Consider the following 22,492-nt stretch of genomic DNA (forward strand, 5'->3'; position numbering starts at 1 on the left):
CATTCACTTATATAACTAACTATTCAGCATATTATCAGCTCCTCTCTCATTTAGATGGTGGACTAACTATACTTTGTAATAAGTGGTTTAATTTCCTGAAAGAGAATTGTATGTTTTATTGTGATTACACTGTATTTTTTTCCTTATTTGATGATAATAGTTGTCAAAATGTTAAAATTATAAATAAAGAATTAAAAAAGAAACAACATATTTCAAATACTGCCTTCTGCCTAGTAATCTTAAAAGTGATCCTTTGGTGGGAAAAAATACATTCGCTGACTGAAATAACCTGCAAGACAGCAGAGAGCTAAGGGCTAACAACCTGGATCACAAACAAGGCCCAGTGAAAGGATATTCTGAATTAAGTTGGCTCTTAAAAGAACCATCCCAGGTCCCGACTTATTTTTACAGTGCAGGGACACCGTTTTCAAATTTTTTTTAAAAGTATCATTTCAGCAGCCAGCTGAGCGGAAAGGACACACAATTAAGGAAATTAACCTGGTCTGCTCTGAAGGGAACAGAAAAATAAATATTTCTGTTTTCACTACCCTACCCTACTGAAGGTCTTTTCTAAATGCTCTTTTATGGGTCTGCAGTTCACCTGCAATGAAAGAGGTTCGATGATGGTAAAGCTTTTCTCATCTACCTATTTCTTACCGTAGCAGGCCCGATGATAGTAACACCTTTCTCGTCTGCAGCCTTGATCAGTTTCCTAGTTAGTGCCTCTGGAATCCCTTCGGCAATAATAGCTATACAACGGATCTGTGGGATTGGTGGGGAGAGAGAAGAGCCAGAGAGATGGTAAGTTCTAAGCACATACCCAGGTCCAGACCTTTGCCAAAACTCCTTCTGATAGTAAACCAATGACCTAATTGTGTAAATACTTAGGTGCACTGCTGTAACTGACCCTCTTTATAAGGTACCGAAAGGAACCACTGCATTTTATACCACTATACTAATGTCATTTGTTAACATTCATGACCAACCCTGGATTCTAATTCCACCCTCCAGTGCAGGCTGGATTATGTGGTCCTGCTGTGGCTGGGCAGCTCTATAAAGAAGACACCACAAATGTGCTTATATTACCAGAACACAGGCATATACATCTGTGTACACATGCATGCACAAATGCCACTGTTCTACAGCACTATGTCTAAATGTGAGGCACATAATTTGATGGTAGGTGCACACATGGATGGTGGTGCAAAATTCCATACGCAAATTATACTATTATCATTTATACGTGCATTATAGCAATCTAGACTCTAGAGCTTGTGTAAGAGGTCACACCTATATTATATATATTGGTGCTGTTATGCTGATATTCTATAAAAGGGAAGTAAGTGGCTTTATAGTAGAGGTGTGCATGGGGATGGGACAAAGGGAAACCCATGGATATCCGCAGTGATGGTGACAAAAGAGTCATCAATATTGCTGGGATGGGAGGGGATGGATTGGAAGTGAATAGGGACATAATTTGGTCCCCATCCACTTCCGATCCCTTCCCTCCCATCCCAGCAGTATATCATTACTTTATTAAATACGTAAGGTTTTTTGACTGTTATTATTTTAACCCACATGTTGATGTTTCACGTTTTTCCAAGTCAAGATGTGCATAAGTATTTAGATCAATGCTGTCTTGTTAAAATGTTTATTTTATTTTTATTTTTCCTCTAACTCTACTTTTCACTTCTCTATTACCCTCCAGGTACTTTAGTTAGATTGTGAGCCTTCGGGACAGTAAGGGAATTTTTCAAGTACCTTTCTTATTTCTAATCTTAATGTATATTTTCTGTAAACCGCTTAGAACCTAACGGATGTAGCGGTATATAAGAAATAAATTACATTACAAATTACATTACATAACTTGAAACATCAACAGGACGGCTAAAAAATTAAAAAATAATAAATCAAAAAACCTTACATATTTAACAAAGTAATTATGTGCAAATAATCAAAATTCTGCACAATTTCAAAAGTTTGCAAGTTTACTTGTTAAAATTTAAACAATATTTTTGCTAATTTATTATTCATATTCCATTTAAAATAAAATGTTTTTCTTCTACCTTTGTTGTCTGGATGTCTTATTTTTCCATCATGTTGGTTCCAGTTTCTCTTTTTGGCTTTCCTCTCATCTTCTAATTCTCTTTCAAGCAACTGCTATCCATTTGTCTTTTCTCCTCTCTCCTGTCTATTCCCTTACTACACCCACCTCTGACAAATTATTCCTTTTTTAGTTCTTTTCTCCTCTTTCTTACCTTTCTTCTCCTTTTTTTCACTTTTCAACTATCAAAATTCTATCTTTTCTCTCATTCCCCATCTTATTCCTTCCTCAGCCCTCTCTTTCATCTTCAACTTACTCCTCATTACCATATTCCTACCATCTGTAATATTGTATCTATCCTATCATCAGTTTCCTTGCCACCCTCTCCTCCCCTTCAAGGTCCTACCATTCTCAGTGCTTTCCTTCCTCCACCCTTATAACCCAGTATTTGCTCCCTCATCTTTCTCTCCCCACTCATACCCTGACATCTCCCTCTTTCTTCCCTCCTGCACTCTCCCCCATGGTCCAGCATTTCTCCCACTCTCTTCCCTCACTCCCACTGTCAAGCACCTCTCCATCACTCCATTCTGCTCCTGAATCCAACATTTTCCTCCTTCTCCCCTCCACCTCGTGTCTCGCGCCCTCTCTCTCATCCACCCTCATGTCCAACACTTCTCTTTCCCTTCCATGCATTCCTCCCCCCATGCAGGATTCTCTCCTTTACTGCCTTCTACTGCCATATCCAACATTTCTGTTCCTTTCCCATTGTCCACCATCTCTCTCTCTCCCCCCTGCCTTGTGCCTTGGGTCAAACCTCTCTATCCTCCTCCATGTACCATCTCTCCCTTCCTCCCTTCCATTATCATGTGCAACATTTCACCTTCTCCCCTCACCATGAATGTCTCCCTCCCCTTGTGCCAGCATCATTCTTTCTTCTCACCCCTCCTCTTCCCACTGTGCTAGCATCTTTTCTTCCTCTCGCCCCTTCCCTCCCCTTGTGCCAGCAATTCTACTTCCTCTCACACTTCCCCTTCCTCCCCTCCCCTCTCTCTCCTTAAGTAAGGCTTGCTTCAGCACATCGCAGCTTCGGCAGCGATTTCCACTCAGTCTGCCATGGAGAGGCTTCCTGGTTAGCGGCAAGCAGCGTGTGGGAATTGCTGCTAATACCGTGACCCAATGAAGCGACACCATTGCTGAAGATGATTTTATGTGGGAAAAGAGGAATGCAGAATTGCAGTCATGCAGAATTCTGGCAGGAATAATTATTTTTAAAAAATGAAATATTTTGTCAGATGTTTAATACTTGGCTGTTTTTCCTTGCATTTTATATTATTGATTATTAATAATGCATTTTTTCTCTTAATTTTAATGTTTATATATAATTTTGATTACACCCTCTGTTTGGATGTTTTATGAATACTGGTGTTTAACTTAAAGAACTGGCTGTGCTAGATGAATACAGCCACCAGTGTTTCTTACAAACAAAAGATCATAAATCTTTTCCCGCCAGCATGAAGTAATTGCACAGCTCGTTCTCCCCCAACCTCCTCCATAAATTTTGTTCAACCTGTACAAGATGACATTTTATATCCTAAGAGAATGCAATTTGCAGAACAGTACCCTGCTATGCCACATTTGGTGGGCACGATTGTGTAATGAGGTCTTTCATAGACCCCCTTGTTGCCTGGCACAGAGTGGGGCAAGGCAGTATGGAGGCTGCTGACCTGGGGGTAGTTCATAGTTTCCATGGTGCTGTCATAGGCAGACCTCAGAGATGCAAAGTTGATGAGCACGTCCACCTCTGGGTGCTTCTTCATAGCATCTGCCATGTTCTTGAAGACTGGAAGAAGGATCTCCTTGTGGCCCCAATAGAATTTCTGCTTATGATCCCCCCTGCTCAGAACAAACAAGACAAATTTAATAAAATAAAATCCCAAGAGCATCCTGAGCAGGAATTGTGCCCTGTGAGACACAAGCCTTAGTGTCCCCACCCTGCCCACTGCACCACAGTCACTGTAGGGAAAAACATGGATAGGGACAGAGGTGTAGTCAGGTACTAAATTTTGGAAGGGCCTGAGACAAGATTAAGTGGGCATGAAACCTCCCCACCCTGCCTGGCATCTCTCCTTCCCCATCCAAGCAATCCACTCCCCTGACCCCCACAGTACTTTTAAATCCTTTAGGTCTTCACTGGCAGTTAGCAGTAACTCGTACTTCTCGCCTGCGTTGGCTCTGAGCCTTCCTTCTGATGTAACTTCCTGGTCCTGTGAACAGGAATTTGCATCTGATGGAAGGAATGGGTCAGTGCAATCAGGGGGAATGTGGTGCTGCTCACTGCTGGTGAAGAATTAAATGATTCAAGGGTACTGGGGGGTGTCAGGGGAGTGAAGTTACGTGATCCTCCCGACCTCTTGGCAGGAGAGATGCCGGGAGTCTTCAGATGATGGGGCTTGAAGGTTTCCGTCAGCTACATCATTGCTGGGGGAGCCTAAGTCCATCGGTGGCTATGCTGCAGGATGGGGAACTATTTTTGTGCCCATTTCCCTAAGTTCCGTGCAGTTGCCATGCTCACACAGCCTTTTGACAGCCCTGCTGCAACTGAAGGTAAAAAAAAATAAGCAGCAGAGGGGAGAGCTGGGACTAGCAGTAGCTGGAAAAACAGCATATCAGACCAGCATCCACCAAACAGTTCATATATCATCAACTGGCTACCAAATGGTACCAACAAAGATGGAATCTTAATGCAGGACCATCCCGAGGACTGTGCGAGCAATGTGGGCATATGGAGCACTAAAATTGCTCCTTGTCCATTGTCTTCCCTGCTTGGCCATGACCCAGTGGGCTGGATGGGGTGCACTGCAGAGAGTGCAGCATGTATAATACAGCCGCACTGCATCATTAACAGCCATACAGCATCACAAAGTAATTTGCTACTGTGGAGTCTTTCTGCAAATCCACTTAGTAATAAAAGTAATCAGATAATCAGAAGGTGGTTGGACTTGAGCCAGTTTCTGGGTTTTTGAGTTTGCTTCTTAGTGCATTGTGGGATGTGCAGTTCCTGTTTCTGCCATTTTGAAAATGGCAACTTCTAGGTACCAGAATAAACCAGGAAGCCAGGACTGGCTTGAAATTTCATTTGTGCTCTGTTTCTTGCCTTAGGTATTAATTATGTGCATGACTGGGTAGAAGGCATGGGTGCAGTGCTTACGTGAAAGGGTATACCATGGCAGCTACCGAGGGCTCATCCCTGGAACAGATGTAATCAAAATCCAGCATCCCCTGTACAGCCCGGGTCTGCATCCCCCAGACGATGCCCTTTGTGTGGCGGGTGAACAGTGTAGTAGCTTTGCCTGTTGGAATATTAAAATGAAAGCTAATAAAAAGAATGCACTTCCCCACTTTTTCCACAAATCCCAACCCACTATCACAAGTTTAGCATGATAACTTCAACTAAGTGCTGGAGAAGCTGCAGTGATCACTGAGGAAGCTTGAAAAGTGTCTCCAGGAACCCAACCCATGTAAACCCCTAAAAGGACAATACCAGGAGAGCGTGTCATCAACTCCTCAATGGGAATTAAGCAAAAAGATCCCATTCAGTTAGCAAAATGCAGAGCTTTAACACCAGAAAATAAACTTTTGGTCTACATTGGAAAGCTGTAAGTTTGAACGACTGACTTAGGATTGGTTTAAAACACAGGACACAAAACATGGGGAGGAAAATTAAAAAAACCAAAACAATAAACAAACATGACTTATCTATCCATCTTCTGGGCATTCCATGATGACTATCATTCCCTCCATTCCCAAACCCCCACCTCTTTTCTACTTTTTTTCCCCCCAAATCAGCTAACAGACATTTCCACATTACAATGGGCTCATCCAGGCACAGTTAATGCAGAATCTAGGTATTTGGTTCCATATGCCCAACTAGTGACTTCATAATATTCATAAGAAGTGCTAAACATACACCTAAGAAAGGATCTGCAAAGCCCCATTCACTCCTTCGTGGGATTTCAAAATTCCATAACATGGTATTTACAAGCAGTGAGTGCAGCCACCTCGAGGATGAAACATAACTGCAAAACATGCCAGTCACCAAGGGAGAGAAGGTGTGTGAAAGAAGGTGGTTGAACGGTTGTTTTTGAAACAGGTTTTTAAGAAGACCAGTGGTTTGCACAAGATGTTTACCAGAGTGCCTTGATTACCTCTCCTCTGCTCTATCGTAAAGGGGCACAAGATTTTAAAATGTGGGTTCCACAAGTACAGGCCCCCTCACCTCCTAATATCATTTACGATCCAAATTCAAGGGTCATTGGTTCTGCAGGAGCTGAAAGGCAACCATGCCTGGAGTGAATGAAACCAAATCACCCACATTTTACAAAATATAAATGATGTAACTTAAAATTTATTTTTCTTTTAGTGGGTGCATGGAACTGTATGCCGTAAGAGAGGATTTCATTGTGGCAGGCTCTTCACCAAATACTTATACCTCAAGTACTGTGCAGGCTTCCAAACTACCATTTATTTTCTGCAAACATAGACCCAGGCACCAAGAGAATGAGAAGGTGGCACTGAAAGAGGTAAGTCTGAGACACCACTTTAGTCTAATATTGCAGAGTCAAGTCATTTATATATAACTAGTCGTTAAGCCCGTTACATTAACGGGTGCTAGAATATATGTCTGTCTGTCTTTTTCTTTCTGTCTCTTTCCTCCCTCCATTTCCCTGTGTAGCGCTGTCTCTGATTTCTTCCTCACTCTGCACTCTCAAGCTGTAACATTACTGCCTCGCTTTTTCTCCCTGCAAGCATCTCTGCTCTCTTTCTCATCCCCAGTCTCTTTGCTCTTTTTCTCTTCTTGCAGGGATCTCTGCTCTCCTTTCTCTATATGTTCCTGAGTCCTGCAAACTTCTGTTTTCTCTGTATGCTCCTGATCCTGTGTTTCCCTGTAGGTGTCTCTTCCTTTTTTTTTTTTTTAATTTCTTCTTCAGTCTCAGTTCTTTATCTGAACATTTCCTTCCTCAGTCTCTCCAACTGCAGCTCTCTTGCCCTCTAAGCCCCTGCTGTGCATGTCGCTCCTGATCCCCTCTCACTGACCCTTGCGACTGCATCATTTTTGTTATGCCGGCTGGGTTTCCATGGCAACCCTGCTCGCAGGTCTGTGAGTGTAGGGCCGTTTTGTTATTTCCTCGTGGGAAGCTGTCCAGGTCTGGTGGCACCGTGTCAGGCGGAAGCGGGGAGGCGGGGCCTCAGCATCAGCCGGGGTCCCGTGATCGGCTAGTGCCGCCGGCCCCCAGGAGCCCGAGCCCAGCGGCGGGGGAGGCAGGGACATGCCTGGCATGCCATGGTGCTGACCTCGGCGCTGAAGCTGCTGCAGAGACAGACCTACATGTGCCTGTCGCACCGGCACGGCCTGTACCTGTGCTTTGGAGGCATGTTGCTGCTGATCGTGTCCACACTGCAGTTCGGAGAGGTCAGTAGGCAGCTTGGCCTCACCTCGGGGGAGGCCACGACGGGTGGTGCGGACTCCCTCGGCGGTCGCTGTTTGCGAAAGGGGAACAGTCCTGTTTGGTCTGCCACTGCCTGGAGGAGTTGAAGAGCAGGGAGGCCTGCGTCCAGATTCTCTGCCGAGTACTGTCACAGCTAGGCGCGCATGCGCACTCCTGCGGCCACAGACCTACTGATCACGGAACACGCAGATAGGAGTGTGTATGCATTGCTAGAGTTTTATTATATAGGAGTACAGACCCAAGCCAGCAGATACCTCGTCAAGGAGAAAAAAAGAGCATTTCTTTCATACAAACGTACGGGAACAGGTGAAGCTAACATTGAATATAGGGCCAGGTCTGCAGCAGTCAAAACAGCAGTCAGGGAGGCCAAGCTTGCAGTGGAAGAAACTCTAGCAAAGAACATTAAGAAAGGGACAAATCCTTCTTCAGGTACATTAGCGACAGGAAAAAAAACACAAACGGGATAATACGCCTCAGAACACCGGACGGGAATTACGTGGAAACAGATTCCGATAAAGCCAAACTACTGAATGAATACTTCTGCTCGGTTTTTACCTGCGAGGCACCAGGGAAAGAGCCACATCTGGAAGCAATGTCAAGCGCGGAAGACCCATTTCAGAATTTTGAGTTCACACCAGCTGATGTCTACAGCGAATTGTCAAGACTCCAGGTGAGCAAAGCCATGGGTCCAGACGAATTGCACCCAAGAGTGCTCAGAGAGCTGTGCAAGGTCCTGGCGGAACCATTAGCCATGCTCTTCAATCTCTCCCTAAAGAAGGGGAGAGTCCCCCTGGATTGGAAAACAGCGAATGTTGTTCCTCTGCATAAAAAGGGTTGCAGGGCAGAGGCTGCGAATTACCAACCAGTGAGTCTCACATCGATAGTATGTAAAATCATGGAAACACTAATTAAACGTAAGTTGGACACGATCTTGGATGAGGGGAATCTTAGGGATCCTAGTCAACATGGATTCACTAAGGGTAGGTCGTGTCAATCCAACCTCATCAGCTTCTTTGATTGGGTAACAGGAAAGTTGGACTCAGGAGAGTCTCTGGACATAGTATACTTGGATTTCAGCAAAGCTTTTGACAGCTCCTGAGAAAATTAGAGTCATGGGATAGGTGGCAAAGTTTAGTTGTGGATTAAGAATTGGTTATCGGATAGAAAACAGAGGGTAGGGTTAAATGGTCATTTTTCTCAATGGAAGAGAGCAAACAGTGGAGTGCTGCAGGGGTCTGTACTGGGACCGGTGCTATTTAACTTATTTATAAACTAGTCTTATAGCCAGTTACATTAACGGGTGCTAGAATATGTGTGTGTGTGTCTGTATTTATTTCTTTCTCTCTCTCTTCTTAGCCTGTTTCTGTATTTCTTTCTTTCTGTCTTTCTTTTTTCTCCCAAACCTGAAACATCTGTATCCTGCTACCTGTCACCTTTTTTTTTTTCTCTCTCTCTCTCTATGCATGCAGTTCTTGCCCATTTTTCATTTGCGGGCTTGGTTTTTCCCTGTCCATCATTATACCCCCTTCCCTTCCAGGGTCACTTCTTTTAACAATGTTCTGCTGGTTAACATTGATTGAAAGATGTTACAAATTGAATGGATTTAACAAAGTTGAAAGCTAGTCTGATGGGGGGGGGGAGGGCACAGCAAAGTTGGGAAACCTGAGAAGAGCTGGAGCACAAACCACTTCAAAGGGAAGTCACAGGGACCTGGAAGAAAAATCCACCTCTGCACTTCTTTTCCTTTCCTGCTCGGGGGGATAAGACATTCTCTCACTGGCTCTGTAGGAGCTTGCGCACCCCCTCCCTTCTCCGCGTGGCAAGGTGTTAGGTTCCTGCTGGGACAGACTTAGCAGAGGAGCACCGCCCCTTTCTCCCAGACCGGCTGCAGGCCTCAGCCGCCTGCGAGCGCCGGTGCGATTTCTTTCAAGCCGAGAGTGTGGGGCCGAAGTTAAATTTTTCGAGCCGCGAGCGTGGGACCGAAGTTAAATTTTCCGAGTCGCGAGTGTGGAGCCAAAGTTAAATTTTGAATGTGCCACGGTGGCTCCCCTCACCATTGCCGCCTTCCTCGGAATCCTTTCAGCGGCGCGAGGTGGAGAGCAGGGAGGCTTGTCTGGCGCGCATGCGCACTCCTACCAGCCACATCCCGACAGATCAGATCTCAGGGAACACGCGGTGAGAGTGCGCATGCGCGCTTAGCATTTTATTATTATAGATGATCTGGAAATTAGAACGACGAGTGAGGTGATTAAATTTGCAGATGACACTAAACTGTTCAAAGTTGTTAAAACGCATGCAGATTGTGAAAAATTGCAGGCAGACCTTAGGAAACTGGAAGATTGGGCGACCAAGTGGCAGATGAAATTTAATGTGGACAAATGCAAAGTGATGCACATTGGGAAGAATAACCTGAATCACAGTTACCGGATGCTAGGGTCCACCTTGGGGATTAGCACCCAAGAAAAGGATCTGGGTATCATTGAGACAATGTGCCCAATGTGTGGCGGCGGCCAAAAAAGCAAACAGGATGCTGGGAATTATTAAAAAAGTGATGGTTAACAAGACTAAGAATGTCATAATGCCCCTGTATCCATCCTCATTTGGAGTGTTGCATTCAATTCTGGTCTCCTTATCTCAAGAAAGATATAGTGGCACTAGAAAAGGTTCAAAGGAGAGCGACCAAGATGGTAAAAGGGATGGCACTCCTCTCGTATGAGGAAAGACTAAAACGGTTAGGGCTCATCAGCTTGGAAAAGAGACGGCTGAGGGGAGATAGGATTGAAGTCTACAAAATCCTGAGTGGAGTAGGACGGGTACAAGTGGTTCGATTTTTCACGCCGTCAAAAATTACAAAGACTCAATGAAGTTACATGGAAATACTTTTAAAACCAATTGGAGGAAATTTTTTTTCACTCAGAGAATAGTTAAGCTCTGGAACGCATTGCCAGAGGATGTAATAAGAGTGGATAGCGTAGCTGGTTTTAAAAAAGGTTTGGACAAGTTAAGAACATACGAATTGCCGCTTCTCGGTCAGACCAGTGGTCCACCACGACCAACAGTCCGCTCATGCGGCGGCCCTCTGGTCAAAGACCAGCACCCTAACTGAGACTAGTCCTACCAGCATGCGTCCTTGTTCATTAAGAAACTTGTCTAACTTTGGAGGAAAAGTCCATAGTCTGTTATTGAGAAAGACATGGGGGAAGCCACTGCTTGCCCTGGATTGGTAGCATGGAATATTGCTACACCTTGGGTTTTGGACAGGTACTAGTGACCTAGATTGGCCACCGTGAGAATGGGCTACTGGGTTTGATGGACCATTGGTCTGACCCAGTAAGGCTATTCTTATGTCCTTATAAATAAATTTGGACACAAATGCAATATACTTAGGTTTAATCAGTTTAACTGCCTCTTGATAGTACCACAACAAAGCAGTGCAGAGATTAGGCATTCGCCTAAGGAAGCAGAAATCTGGGAATGGCAGCAATCTTTAGCAGCCTTAAAAACAGAGTCAGCTCAAGGGCTACTGGGTCTGCTCCCCCCCCAAAAAAATTTCTATTTGAAAGGGTCGAACCCAGCAAAATGTTGATGGTATGCTTAAGACCCTGCGCTAGCCATTCATTCTGTTTCAAGGCTGGCCTGGTGGAGAGTGGTGGTGACAGCCCAGCCCAGTTCAGTTCCAGCAGGAATGGAAGAGGGGAAATGCTGGATACCCGAGGCAGTGATGCTGGACACTTCCCCAGATTCTGTATAGGTTGCCAAAATTTGGGTGCAGATTTCAAATCCATGTATAAACTAATCAATTGGGTGTTATCAATAACAATTGGCAGTAAATAGAAGTTAGGCACGGATCTTTCCTGTGCCCTTCTCTATAACATGCTTGCCTAAATTACATTACATTACATTACATTAATGATTTCTATTCCGCCTGTGCCTTGCGGTTCTAGGCGGATTACAAATTAGAAGAGATCTGGACGTTACCGAGAGAATTACGTAACAATGATTCTCTCGGTAATGTCCGGATCAATGTCATAGTGTGCAATTCCAAAGAGGGTAGGGTATGGCCCAGAAATTTGGCATAATATACCTGGATTTGTGCCCGCCTAACTGACATCAGTTGGGCATGAGCATTTATACCAGTTTCTGGCAAGTATATGTAACCCAATGTTAGGCATGAGAGGTATTCTAAGCTAGTATTCTGTAAAGGGTGGTCTGTCTTAGGGCAGAATATAAAGCCATTTACCAAATCTGGCCTTTAGTGGGGGGAAGCTGGGAATTGAAATAGCAATACTAGATACCTGGGGCATCGACAGAAAACATAAAAAAAACAAACAAGGATTCATATCCCGCATAGATTTGGGGATATGTAGGATATAAGTGTTTTTTCATTTAAAAAAAATAACCCCATTGTGTATGCTGAGAGTTTCATTACCTTGTGGCACGCCTGCTTTCGCTTTCTTAGCTGGAGCCATCTCATCATGTTTAGACTCCGAGAAGGAAGCGGTTCTGCTAGAGGCTGGTGTCTGAAACAGAGCACAGGGTTACAATCCCCAAACCAGCCAGTGAAGATTCAGAGTGCTCCACATTCCCACTAAAAACACCTTCTTCTTCCTAAAAGAACTGATTTTTCTCCAGAACCTGCAGGTGTATGGTGTATGCATCAACAGATCTCATCAGAGCATAACGTGCTTCAGATTCAGAATGGGAGGATCCCTAAAACGCAAACACTGTGCACAGTGTCCAAGGCATGAACCACAGGACTATGCTCACAGGATACTCACAGAGGAACTCCCACTGGCAAGCAGGAAGTTGGCGGTGTGTGCTGCTGTGGGGGGGTGGTTGGGGATTGGTCTGTGGCCCAGGGCCATACCCACAATGGCTGTCATGTGCGTCTCTGTCCCAAATACATGGATGGGGATTCCTGTAGTCTTGCCTAGAACAGAAAAAAGTCACACTAATCTTTGGGCATCTTAGTAAGAAGGTCTAGAAATTTTTTTTTAATAAAATAAACAGGAGATGCTGTAATAGAAAAAAAAAAGCCCCCCACTTACAGAAGCAGACATATGCTAAGCCCACAAAGCAGAAGCCTCTCTCTCCTGGCCCAGCTCCTCCACTTCTTAACTCTTTTCTTAGTTTGCCTTTCCTATTTGTTCAAAGCTCTAATGTTTGGCAGAGGAGGAGTGAGGAATCCTTTGCAAACCCAAAGTAGAAGAAAAGAAAACCCATATTTTGACTGTCAGAGGCAAGGACCTAGCAACATTAAGTACCGATCACATATACACAAAGAGTTTACAATTTCAGTGTTCAATCAACAAGATTAAAGATCCTGTTCAAGGGCACATAATGAGAGATGGTGATAGAAATGGGATTGAAAATCAGTGCCTCAATGAATTTAAGTGCTGCTGGCATTCTCTCCTTTCCCAAACACAGCCTGCCGACGCTACCTTACCTACTTCTCCCATAACACGTAAGCCCTCCTGGTAATTGGGGCCTCCTCTTCTGACAAAGATTGTAACTTCGTGCTCTTTGAGAGGGCCTTGAAAATCTTTAATAGCCCGGACAATCCCCTGGAGAAGAGGTAAAATAGAAATTTAAGGAGTGTGGAGGACCTTTGAACATAACACCTCTGTTGATATGATACCACTGGTTACCAGTGCACTGGTATATAATGTTTAAGATTACTATGTTAGTACATAGAGCTAACTGAGAAAATAACCCTTCCTATCTGGCTTTGCTTATTACCCCATATACTTCAGGCAGATCACTGCACTCTTAGACAACTGACCCACTCATCTTCTTTCTCCTCCATAGTGATTCCTCTGTCCTATTAATCTCTTTCTCCTCAACAAAGCATTTCCGGTCCTATTAACTCTCCTCTTCCCCCCTCTTAAATTCAATCAATTTGTATCTCGCTTAATCTATTGTAAACCGCATAGAACTTAACGGTATTGCGGTATATAAATTGTTATTATTATTTTTATTATCTGCGCACTGGCTTGCTATCCCATCCCGTTCTCTAGCTTGCCTTTCCATCATGAAAAAATATGCATTTTTTGGGCTGGGCCCATCACTCTGGAATCAATTATCATTGTTATTATGTGAAGAATTGTCTTTTAACAGATTCAAGGTGCTTTTGAAGATTCAGCTGCATTTGGCATTTTGTCAAACAGTGGTACCTATAGTAGGGTTCCGAATGCACCTGCCTACTAGCTCTATTACTTGCTTGTTTGTGTCTTGTGTGGTCCTATCCTTTTCTAGCTGATGTTGGAGTTCTTTTATTCTTTTTTTTATTCTTTTTTTTTTCTTTATTATTTTTTATTTTCAAGTTTTACATAAAGTGTACAAAATATTAAAATACAATTGATAAATACACAATATCACTTTTATATCTAATACATCATATTCTAAATATATTTTTCCCCCTCTCCTTCCCCCCACCCTTCTATTACTTTTTAATCATACATTACATATTGTATATCATATTATATCCTATTATGTAAAATTTTTTTTTTTTCACTGCCCCCCCTCTATGTGTGTCACAAAGAAGATATTTAAAAGAAGAGAAGAAGAAGAAAAATCCTACTATTTATTCATTGCAGTATTTTGTCAATGGCCCCCATATTTTTATAAATTTAGTATATGTCCCTCTTTCTATTGCTATTGTTCTTTCCATTTTAAATATATGACATATTGTATTCCACCAAAATGTATAATTTAGGTTATTATAATTCTTCCAATTATTGGTTATATGCTGAATGGCAACCCCTGTCATAATTAATAAAAGCTTATTATTTTCTGGTGAAATTTGACTTTTTTTCCTCATCATCATTCCAAATAATACTGTATCATATGATATTGCTATATGATTTTCCATCAATTTATTAATTTGTGGCCAAATTGAATTCCAAAAACTTTTAATGTAGGGACAATGATACAGTAAGTGATCTAATGTCCCTGGTTCCAGATTACAGTGCCAGCATTTATTGGACTTAGAACTGTCTAATTTTTGCAAACGTGTAGGGGTCCAAAAAGCTCTATGTAATAAAAAGAACCAAGTTTGTCTCATAGATGCTGACACTGTACATCTCATTCTCCAAGACCAAATTAGTGGCCATTGAGATGCATTAATTTGATGCTTAATCTCAATGCTCCAAATATCTCTTAGACCATTTTTTGGTTTTTTATTCAAATATCCAGATATTAATTTATACCACAATGCGGCTTGATGTCCTAGGAAGTCTGCTTGAAAACATAAGAACTTTAAACTATATTGATTATTCAATGTTTTCCATTCAGGGAACCCAACCTGAATGGCCTGCTTCAATTGCAACCATTTAAAACTTTGTGTTTTACTTAGACCAAATCTATGTTGCAATTGTGAAAAATCCAGCAGTTTACCTTCTGAAATAACATCATCTAGAGATCTAATGCCTGCAATAATCTTTTATTTATTTATTTAGAGTTCTTTTATTCTTATTGTGTATACCACCTTGACTTTATTTGAATTGTTTAATTATATTGGATATACCTCACAAGACCAAATTTCTGTGTCCAATGCCAGAACTTTCCATAAGATAAGTCGGAATAGGATATCAGCAGTTTATGTTTTTAATTATTCAGCATGATACAAGATATGGTGTTCCTGATGAACCAGCAGTCTATGTCCGAGTGGAGCAGAAGATATGTGGCTGAGGGCTATAGATCGACTATCAGATTAGAGAGTAGGGAAGGTCACAGCCCAGTGCACCATCACCACTACCACCACCACTCTGCTTGCCTTCACTTCAGGACCTAAATGCACCATCAGAGCAGACAAAGGACAGGCAGGATGGCCACAAAACCTCTGGGCCTTAGGCTCAGACACAAACTCTAATCTCAGGAAAACACTGGAGCTCTGGCAGCTAGTTCCAAATATTTTGTTACCTTAAATGTGGCGGCCACATTGGTGAAGTTGGCAATGCTACCACCGATGATCAGGATTTTACCTGAAGAAAGAAACAAAATAAATTAAATTTACTTATTTTTATATTCCGCTCTTTCAATTAGTTTCTAGGCAGATTACACACTAACATAATCAGGAAGTGAAGCACATTTGATTAGTAGCATTTGGGAATAGGGGGGTGGAGGGGTGGGGGATTGGAGAGATGGGATGGGGGTGGGTGTGATGGGAGGTTGTTAGTAGATATATTAATGTTATTTTAAGTCTCTTTTCTTATGTTCAAGTTGTTATTGTCTTTTATTGTTAACTTTAACAAACAGGTTGAAACATAAAAGTATACATCTTCTGATAAAGTTATTTTAATGTACATTTATACTATTCTCTCATTGTACTTGTCTTTGATTACTGATTTTTGTTCCTTTTCTGTACTTTTCTATTAATTATGTTGGCATAATATTCTTTGTAAGATTTATTATACATATGATTTTTATTATTATAATTCAATAAAAATTATTGAACACAATCAATTAATCAATCAATCCAAAAACAAAAAATATCATCCCTAACATAATAATCAAAACTATAACAAATGTAATAAAATAGATTGTATCCAAAACATCAAAATAGGATAAATAATGACCAAAATATCAGCAATTAAATGCTTCTTTAAACAAAAATAAAGAAATTTGAGAGAGGAAGAAGCATAACACAGCTGGAGTTTTTCAAGGGCCATAAGACACTGCAGGACACATGCTTATACAACTACAACTAATCATTTCTATAATGCGACTAGACATATATGCATCTAAACATAAAAGAGAGTGTCCCTACTCAAAAGAGCTTACAATCTAATCAAGACAGACAAACTGGACAAGAAGGTGCATCTATACACTGTGCTCAGGTGGGAGAATGACAGAGAGAATGCTTATAATAATAATAATAATAACAGCTTATATACCGCAATACCGTGAAGTTCTATGCGGTTTACAAAAGATTAAGCAAAGGTACAAATTGACTGACTTCAAGAGGGGAAGAAGAAAGAGAAGTAATTAGACAGGAAATTCATTGTTGAGGAGAAAAGTGATCAAAAGGACAGTAGGTCGCTATTGAGAGGAAAGAGATAAGTGGATCAGTTGTCAAGATGTTTTTAGACGTTTCCTAGATTCCTCATAAGTAGAGGGCGAAAGTAATTGTTCTAGGTCTTTACCCCATGATGCTGCTTGGTGTGAGAGAAGGAATTCATGGTAGAAGGAGTTTGATTTACACATTTCCACTCAACTATACTCTGAAACAGCTATGCAGGTCAAATCAAGGTATCCTATTCCATTTACCTGCCATCCCGCTAGCTATGAACCTATCAGAGCTGCTGAACAAAGAACAAAAATCAGACAGACAATGATCCCTAGGTCAGTGTAAAATGCAACTTAAATGTATATCCCAAAAGAGCTACGGGTTCAAATCCTGACAACCCAGCCTCTCGTGCACTGGATACAGAGAGTTGTGCGGTTCACTCAACACTAGCATTTTAAGAGATTAAAAGAGCTGTAAGTGCTCTTCCTCACCCTCAGGGTGCTTCTCTCGGGTCATGAGGGACAGGATGGTCTTGGCATAGTCATAGGTTTGCTGCTCACTAGGTGCACCGGAGTATTCCCCATAATTTGCCAGCTCATTCACACCGCCCAGGTCACAGATGGTGTCACTGTGGAAAAGAGAGAAAAGGGAATGGGCAGACCATAAACCGAAAGAAGGAATATATTTTTTCCAAAGCATCATCAGCTGGATACATAAGAACATAAGACTTGCCTCTGTCAGGTCAGACCGGAGGTCCATCATGCCCGGCAGTCCGCTCACGCGGTGGCCCCTCAGGTCCAGGACCTGATAGTGCTCCTACCCTAAAACTCACATACGCTTTTCGCTTTTGTCCTGTAGAGTAACCTTCTATCTATACCCTGCAATCCCTTTCGCTTCCAGGAAGTCATCCAGTCCCTTTTTGAAACCCAGTATTGTACTCTGTCCTATTACCTCCTTTGGAAGCGTGTTCCAGGTGTCCACCACCCTCTGAGTGAAGAAAAACTTCCCTGCATTTGTTTTGAATCTGTCCCCTCTCAGTTTTTCTGAGTGACCTCTTGTTTTTGTTGTCCCCGCTAGTCTGAAGAATCTGTCCCTCTCCACCCTCTCTATGCCTTTCTCTATTCTCTACCCACTGTCAGATCAATGATCCACCAAGCTTAGCATCCTGTTGCTGAAAATAACTAGACCTGATCTGCTGAAAATTCCCAATATCTATTCCCCATTGTTTGCTCTCCTCTCTCAAACCCTGCCTGGCTCATAGCTGTTAATGGACCTGTCTGATAGAAACTTTATCGCCTTTACCTTCAGTCCCCTGATCTACGACCCCCAGAGAAGGTAGAGTGGCTGTCTCACCTGTATACCACAGAAGCTCCTCCCCCTGCAACCATGGTCCAGATCCTGCCTTTTGGGTTCAGGATGGTAAGCTTCAGGCTGGCCCCACTCTTGGCATCCAGGTCAGCGATGTAGGCTTCCTGCCAACAGAAAATGCTACCATATAAACTCCTCCATTCTCTGACTTAGCCCCAGTCCCCTCCCATCCTGCGATCCTTCAGAGCTACAACACGCAGTGGAACACTGTCTGAACCATTCCACTATGAGCCAGAGGTAGGTGATAAGAGAACCTATTGCTTCACCTTATCTTTAACTGCTTCCATAAACATAAACATTTCCAGAAATTAGTGCACCGACAAACTGATCTGTGGTGACCAGGCTAAGGGCTGTGCTTAACGCTACCAAAAAATGCCACCACCTGTGGGCCTCATAACAAAAGTTCAACAAGCAACAATCTTAATAGGTGTCACTGATGGCGTCTCTTTGCCATATAACTTACAACCCCTCCACGAATGGGGAAGTCTCTTATGGGACATGCTGAGATCGATATTCCCGGCTTAGCAGTGAGATCCTCATATCAGAAACTTTTTAACTTTTAGTAAAGTTTAGTAAGTGCTGCACATGGGCTATTTTTCAGCACTCACAATGCACTTTTACAGCCTACTCACTAGTCTGCTCACTAGTGGGTTTTTTGGTACATTTAAAAGCCTGTCAAAATCCAGTGCTACAGCAAATGTATTATATGGACAGACCTTGAGCTTCAAGGACATCTGTCTCACCTGGAACTAAAGCTGCAATCTTCTGGTGCATATCCAGAGTCATTAGTCAAAACAAGAGCACCTTTTGCTGGTCAATGCACTAGAAAGCAGCATTTTCCTATCTACACTTAAAGGGTGGGGTGGGGTGGGGTGAGGGGAATGGAATCATCCTTTAAAGCACTTGGATCTGCTAAGATTGTCTCACTGAGCCTGCTGTGTACCCCAAATTCTAATTCTTAATGATAACCTCAGATATAACATTGGCATGACCTTCAGCAGACAACTTGAGAGCCTTAAAATGATTAACTAGACATAAATCTGAGTTAAGTGCTGGTATTTGGCAAACTGCCTCCAAGATAATATCTAAATGGACTTTTGGCATTGTTAATGCATCTCCAAACTCTTATTAAAATGGACAGGATCAGAACGAGAAGTCGTGTTCTGCAAACCAAGATGTGTTTTTGGAGTTTGGCTTTATCCATCCAGAATTTTAGGACACACAGGATCACAAGTTTACAGGCAGGGTGATACTAAGAGGGATGTGTCAGAATGCAGCAAATCACTACCTGTATTATAACATGGGGGAGGGGAAAGGGACTATTTATCCTGGTTGAAGGCTATTTTCTTGGCTGTAGATTCTCTCAAGCATCCGTCAGAAACTACCAGGATGAAGAATGCATCGGACATTTTCCACACAGGTCCACTCACCTCTGGGTATGCCTCCCTCCCAAATGGAGGCGGGAACTCCACATCTCCCCATTTTGCCTTGCAGATATAGTCTGCTGTGGCATCAATCTTCGCAGCCAGGTCCAGGACATAAACGCCATGCTTTGTCACAACTGTATGCAAGAGAGGAGCAAGAAATGTGGCAAAATTTCCTATCCTTAAACAGAATTTTATTAACATTCCTTCCTATTATTAGTTTCTTTCAGGAGAAATAATCACTTAGAAAGTTTTCACAACCAGTAAATGGTCCAGGTCCTCATCAATTACATCTTGCTCCTCTGGGCAAAAATCCTCATCCCAAGAGACCCTCGGCCGCTTGGGCGAGAGAGGAGGGGGGCAAAACTGCCACTGTATGGGGCTGCACCGGGGAAGATGTTAAGGGCAACCCCCCTCCCCCCCGAGACCCCAGGAGTGGACACGGAGCCTCTAGCTGCCAGCACATAAGCTTTACAACGTGCTAACATAAATTCAGGGAGGGAAAACCCCCGGCGGCCCCAAAGGACTCCCTGCCCCAGCAGGGGACCATGCCAGTTCTTGCCCCTGTATTTCCAGAACAGGGAGAAGGTCACCTGAGGTAACAGAAATGAAGGAGGAGGTTCCCACCAAAATTGGACCTGAAACCGCCAAAATTGGAGCTCCTGCGGCCTGCTGCTTCTGAGAAGCCTGGGACTTTCCTGACGCTGAGACCAAGGAACCGACCAACGTGAAAAGTGAATCTCCAGCTGCTCCGGCGGTAAGGGAATCCTTTTCAATCTGATCGTCGGTGGCTGGGGAACCCTCTGCATGGGTGTCAGGGAAGCCCGGGCTTCCCCGCAATCCGAAGCCGACTCATGAGGTACATGTGGAAGGGTGCCCTGGCCGCCAGCAACCACTGCCGACAAGACTGCCCCACCGCTTTGGCCTGTACAACGCTTGCACAAGCTGGCCGCGATTACCTCGTGTCTGGAGCACAATAAGACTTTTTCCCTTTAAAAGTGCTCATTGTGCTGTAAACCGCCCTAGCTGAAAGAAAAATGCCGGTTAGATGAGAAAATACAGAAAAAAAGGCAGTTTTAAAGGGAAATGAGCCCTTTAGACAGGCACACCTCAGGATTTAAAAATTTTTTTTTTTAACTTAAACAGAACAGACTCCACGGCTCTCAAAGCTGGAAGGCTGACCAACCAGGGGTCCAGGCCGCCGGCTGAGGCACCTCTACAAAAATTTGGGGAGGTGGAGGAAGGTGGGGGGAGGGACCCGGCAGGTTTAACACCCCCGAGATCAGACAGATCTCCAAACAGGACCCGGCCAAGCTCCGTCTGGCACAAAAGGGGAACCCAGGAGTCCAAAACAAAATTCCAACAGTACTAAGAGGGGAGCCGAATTAGTCTTACCACCTGCTATGGAGACTAAGATAGACTGGATTGCTAGGGGGGAAGCTATCCTGATATACAAGTTTGTTCTCAGTCTCCACCTGCTGGTAGCAGTGAGGTATATAATCCATTCGTAAGGACGATACCAGTCTACCAGGCAATACAGAATGGGTTTTAGATGTATTTAAAAACAGCTTAGGCCTCTTCGGTGCTGCTGTAAGCCTAGAGTTGAAAGGGGCATTTTAGGAGGAGTGGTGAGGGCGGGATTTGGGCGGGACGTGGTTTGACCTAGACTTAAGTCGTACTGCAAGTATAACTGAAAGTTTAACGAGGCTGCCTGGACGGAACTTGTACGTTGTGACCTAGGCGATGTAAAAACAGGTCTAAGTGCCCAGAAAGTATCCAAAGTGACCAGATAACCACTGCAGGCACAAAGTACAGACCCCCCACAAACTCCCCCAGTGATCACTGACCCCCCCCCCCACATCATAAAAATTGGAATAAAAACGTACATACCTGCCTCCAGAACATCAGCACCTTGCATAGGAAAGCCTAGCAGTAAAGCACAGAGGTGGCTTAAGTAGTCTAGGGCTATTGGGGATGTAGACAGGTGGGTCTAGTAGGTTTTGGGGGTGTTTGGGGAGGGCTCACCATGACCTATAAGGGAGTTCTGGTGAGATGTTTATATGGCACCCTTTTTGTGTAGTTCACAGCAATGCCCTGTAAGGTGTCCCACTACTGTGTTGCCATGTGTGGGAGTCCAGTCCATCACTTTACTGGCCCCTCCCACATCCAAAAGGTCTTGTTCTAGGCGTTTTTGACTTGGATGAATTTTTGGATGAGAATGGGGTATAAAGATAGACGACTTAGCGATCTGGCCTATCAAACTGCTGGATGTATAATTAGACGATTTTCGAAAAAAAAATATTTTGGACATATTTTTTGAGAATGGACTTCAGGCACTGTCGACTTTGGGCGACTAGAGACTCAGGCCCAAAACTGACTTAGACGTATCTTTTGATTATGCCCCTCCACCTCCCTCTAAGGTAGGAAGAGCACATGCTCAGAAAAGTGTACGGATTTCTGCAACTCCTGAATTACAGGAGGGAACTGAACACCTAGAGTATGGAATCCGGAAGGGACGTAACAGAAATGGGGTTCAGCCACTGAGGCCATATTGCCTGATCAATATTTTGCCCAATACAGCATCAGCAGCTATAGAGCCTGGAGGCAGGGTCACAGATTGGTAATGCCAAACCAACCAACCAAAGAAGATGCTCCACTGCCACTGTTTACTAAACCTCCTCCAAGTTAACTTATATTGTCAAGTGTACCAGAAAAGGTGGGAGGGGCTGCTGAACTGATCGTCATCAGACAACTTAAAAAAAGCTTCACAATGATACATGCAAAGAAAGCTAAACGAGGACATTTATCAATCGTTCAGGAAATCTCTCAAGACATACCTCTTTGATAAATTCCTCTAACCCCCGCCCCCCTACCAAACCAATAATCCCAACCTCGCCTCCCTCCTTTACCCTTACCCTCCCCGGTTGCACCCCCCATGCAACAATTATTGGATCATTTTGTAACTGTTCACTAGTTTATACCAAATAATTGTTAACTATTCTCTGCACCTGCAATGCATAAATTGATTTGAACTGTTTTTCTGATATGCTGTAACTTCGCTGTAAATGTACAGTCTCTTAACCTGTGAACCGCTCTGAACTGATTTGTGGTATTGCGGTATACAAAAAATAAAGTTATTATT

The 22,492-nt window shown here is 43.3% G+C and overlaps 1 protein-coding gene across 2 annotated transcripts in view; it reads right to left on the reverse strand.

Moving 5' to 3' along the window:
• The window catches only part of ACLY (ATP citrate lyase), a 92,841-nt gene that overhangs the window by 36,742 nt on the left and 33,607 nt on the right, over positions 1 to 22,492 (reverse strand). For both annotated transcript variants that reach the window (XM_033918316.1, XM_033918317.1), the window contains 10 exons: positions 19,357 to 19,487; positions 17,912 to 18,030; positions 17,050 to 17,186; positions 15,472 to 15,533; positions 12,998 to 13,115; positions 12,330 to 12,481; positions 11,981 to 12,071; positions 5,253 to 5,394; positions 3,769 to 3,937; positions 658 to 762 (listed from right to left, as the gene is read on the reverse strand). In XM_033918316.1, the coding sequence (XP_033774207.1) occupies positions 658 to 762; positions 3,769 to 3,937; positions 5,253 to 5,394; positions 11,981 to 12,071; positions 12,330 to 12,481; positions 12,998 to 13,115; positions 15,472 to 15,533; positions 17,050 to 17,186; positions 17,912 to 18,030; positions 19,357 to 19,487 (1,226 nt within the window). The remainder of the gene's footprint in view (positions 1 to 657; positions 763 to 3,768; positions 3,938 to 5,252; positions 5,395 to 11,980; positions 12,072 to 12,329; positions 12,482 to 12,997; positions 13,116 to 15,471; positions 15,534 to 17,049; positions 17,187 to 17,911; positions 18,031 to 19,356; positions 19,488 to 22,492) is intronic.

The sequence above is a fragment of the Geotrypetes seraphini genome, chromosome 13, assembly GCF_902459505.1.
Source record: "Geotrypetes seraphini chromosome 13, aGeoSer1.1, whole genome shotgun sequence".
Classification (NCBI taxonomy): domain Eukaryota; kingdom Metazoa; phylum Chordata; class Amphibia; order Gymnophiona; family Dermophiidae; genus Geotrypetes; species Geotrypetes seraphini.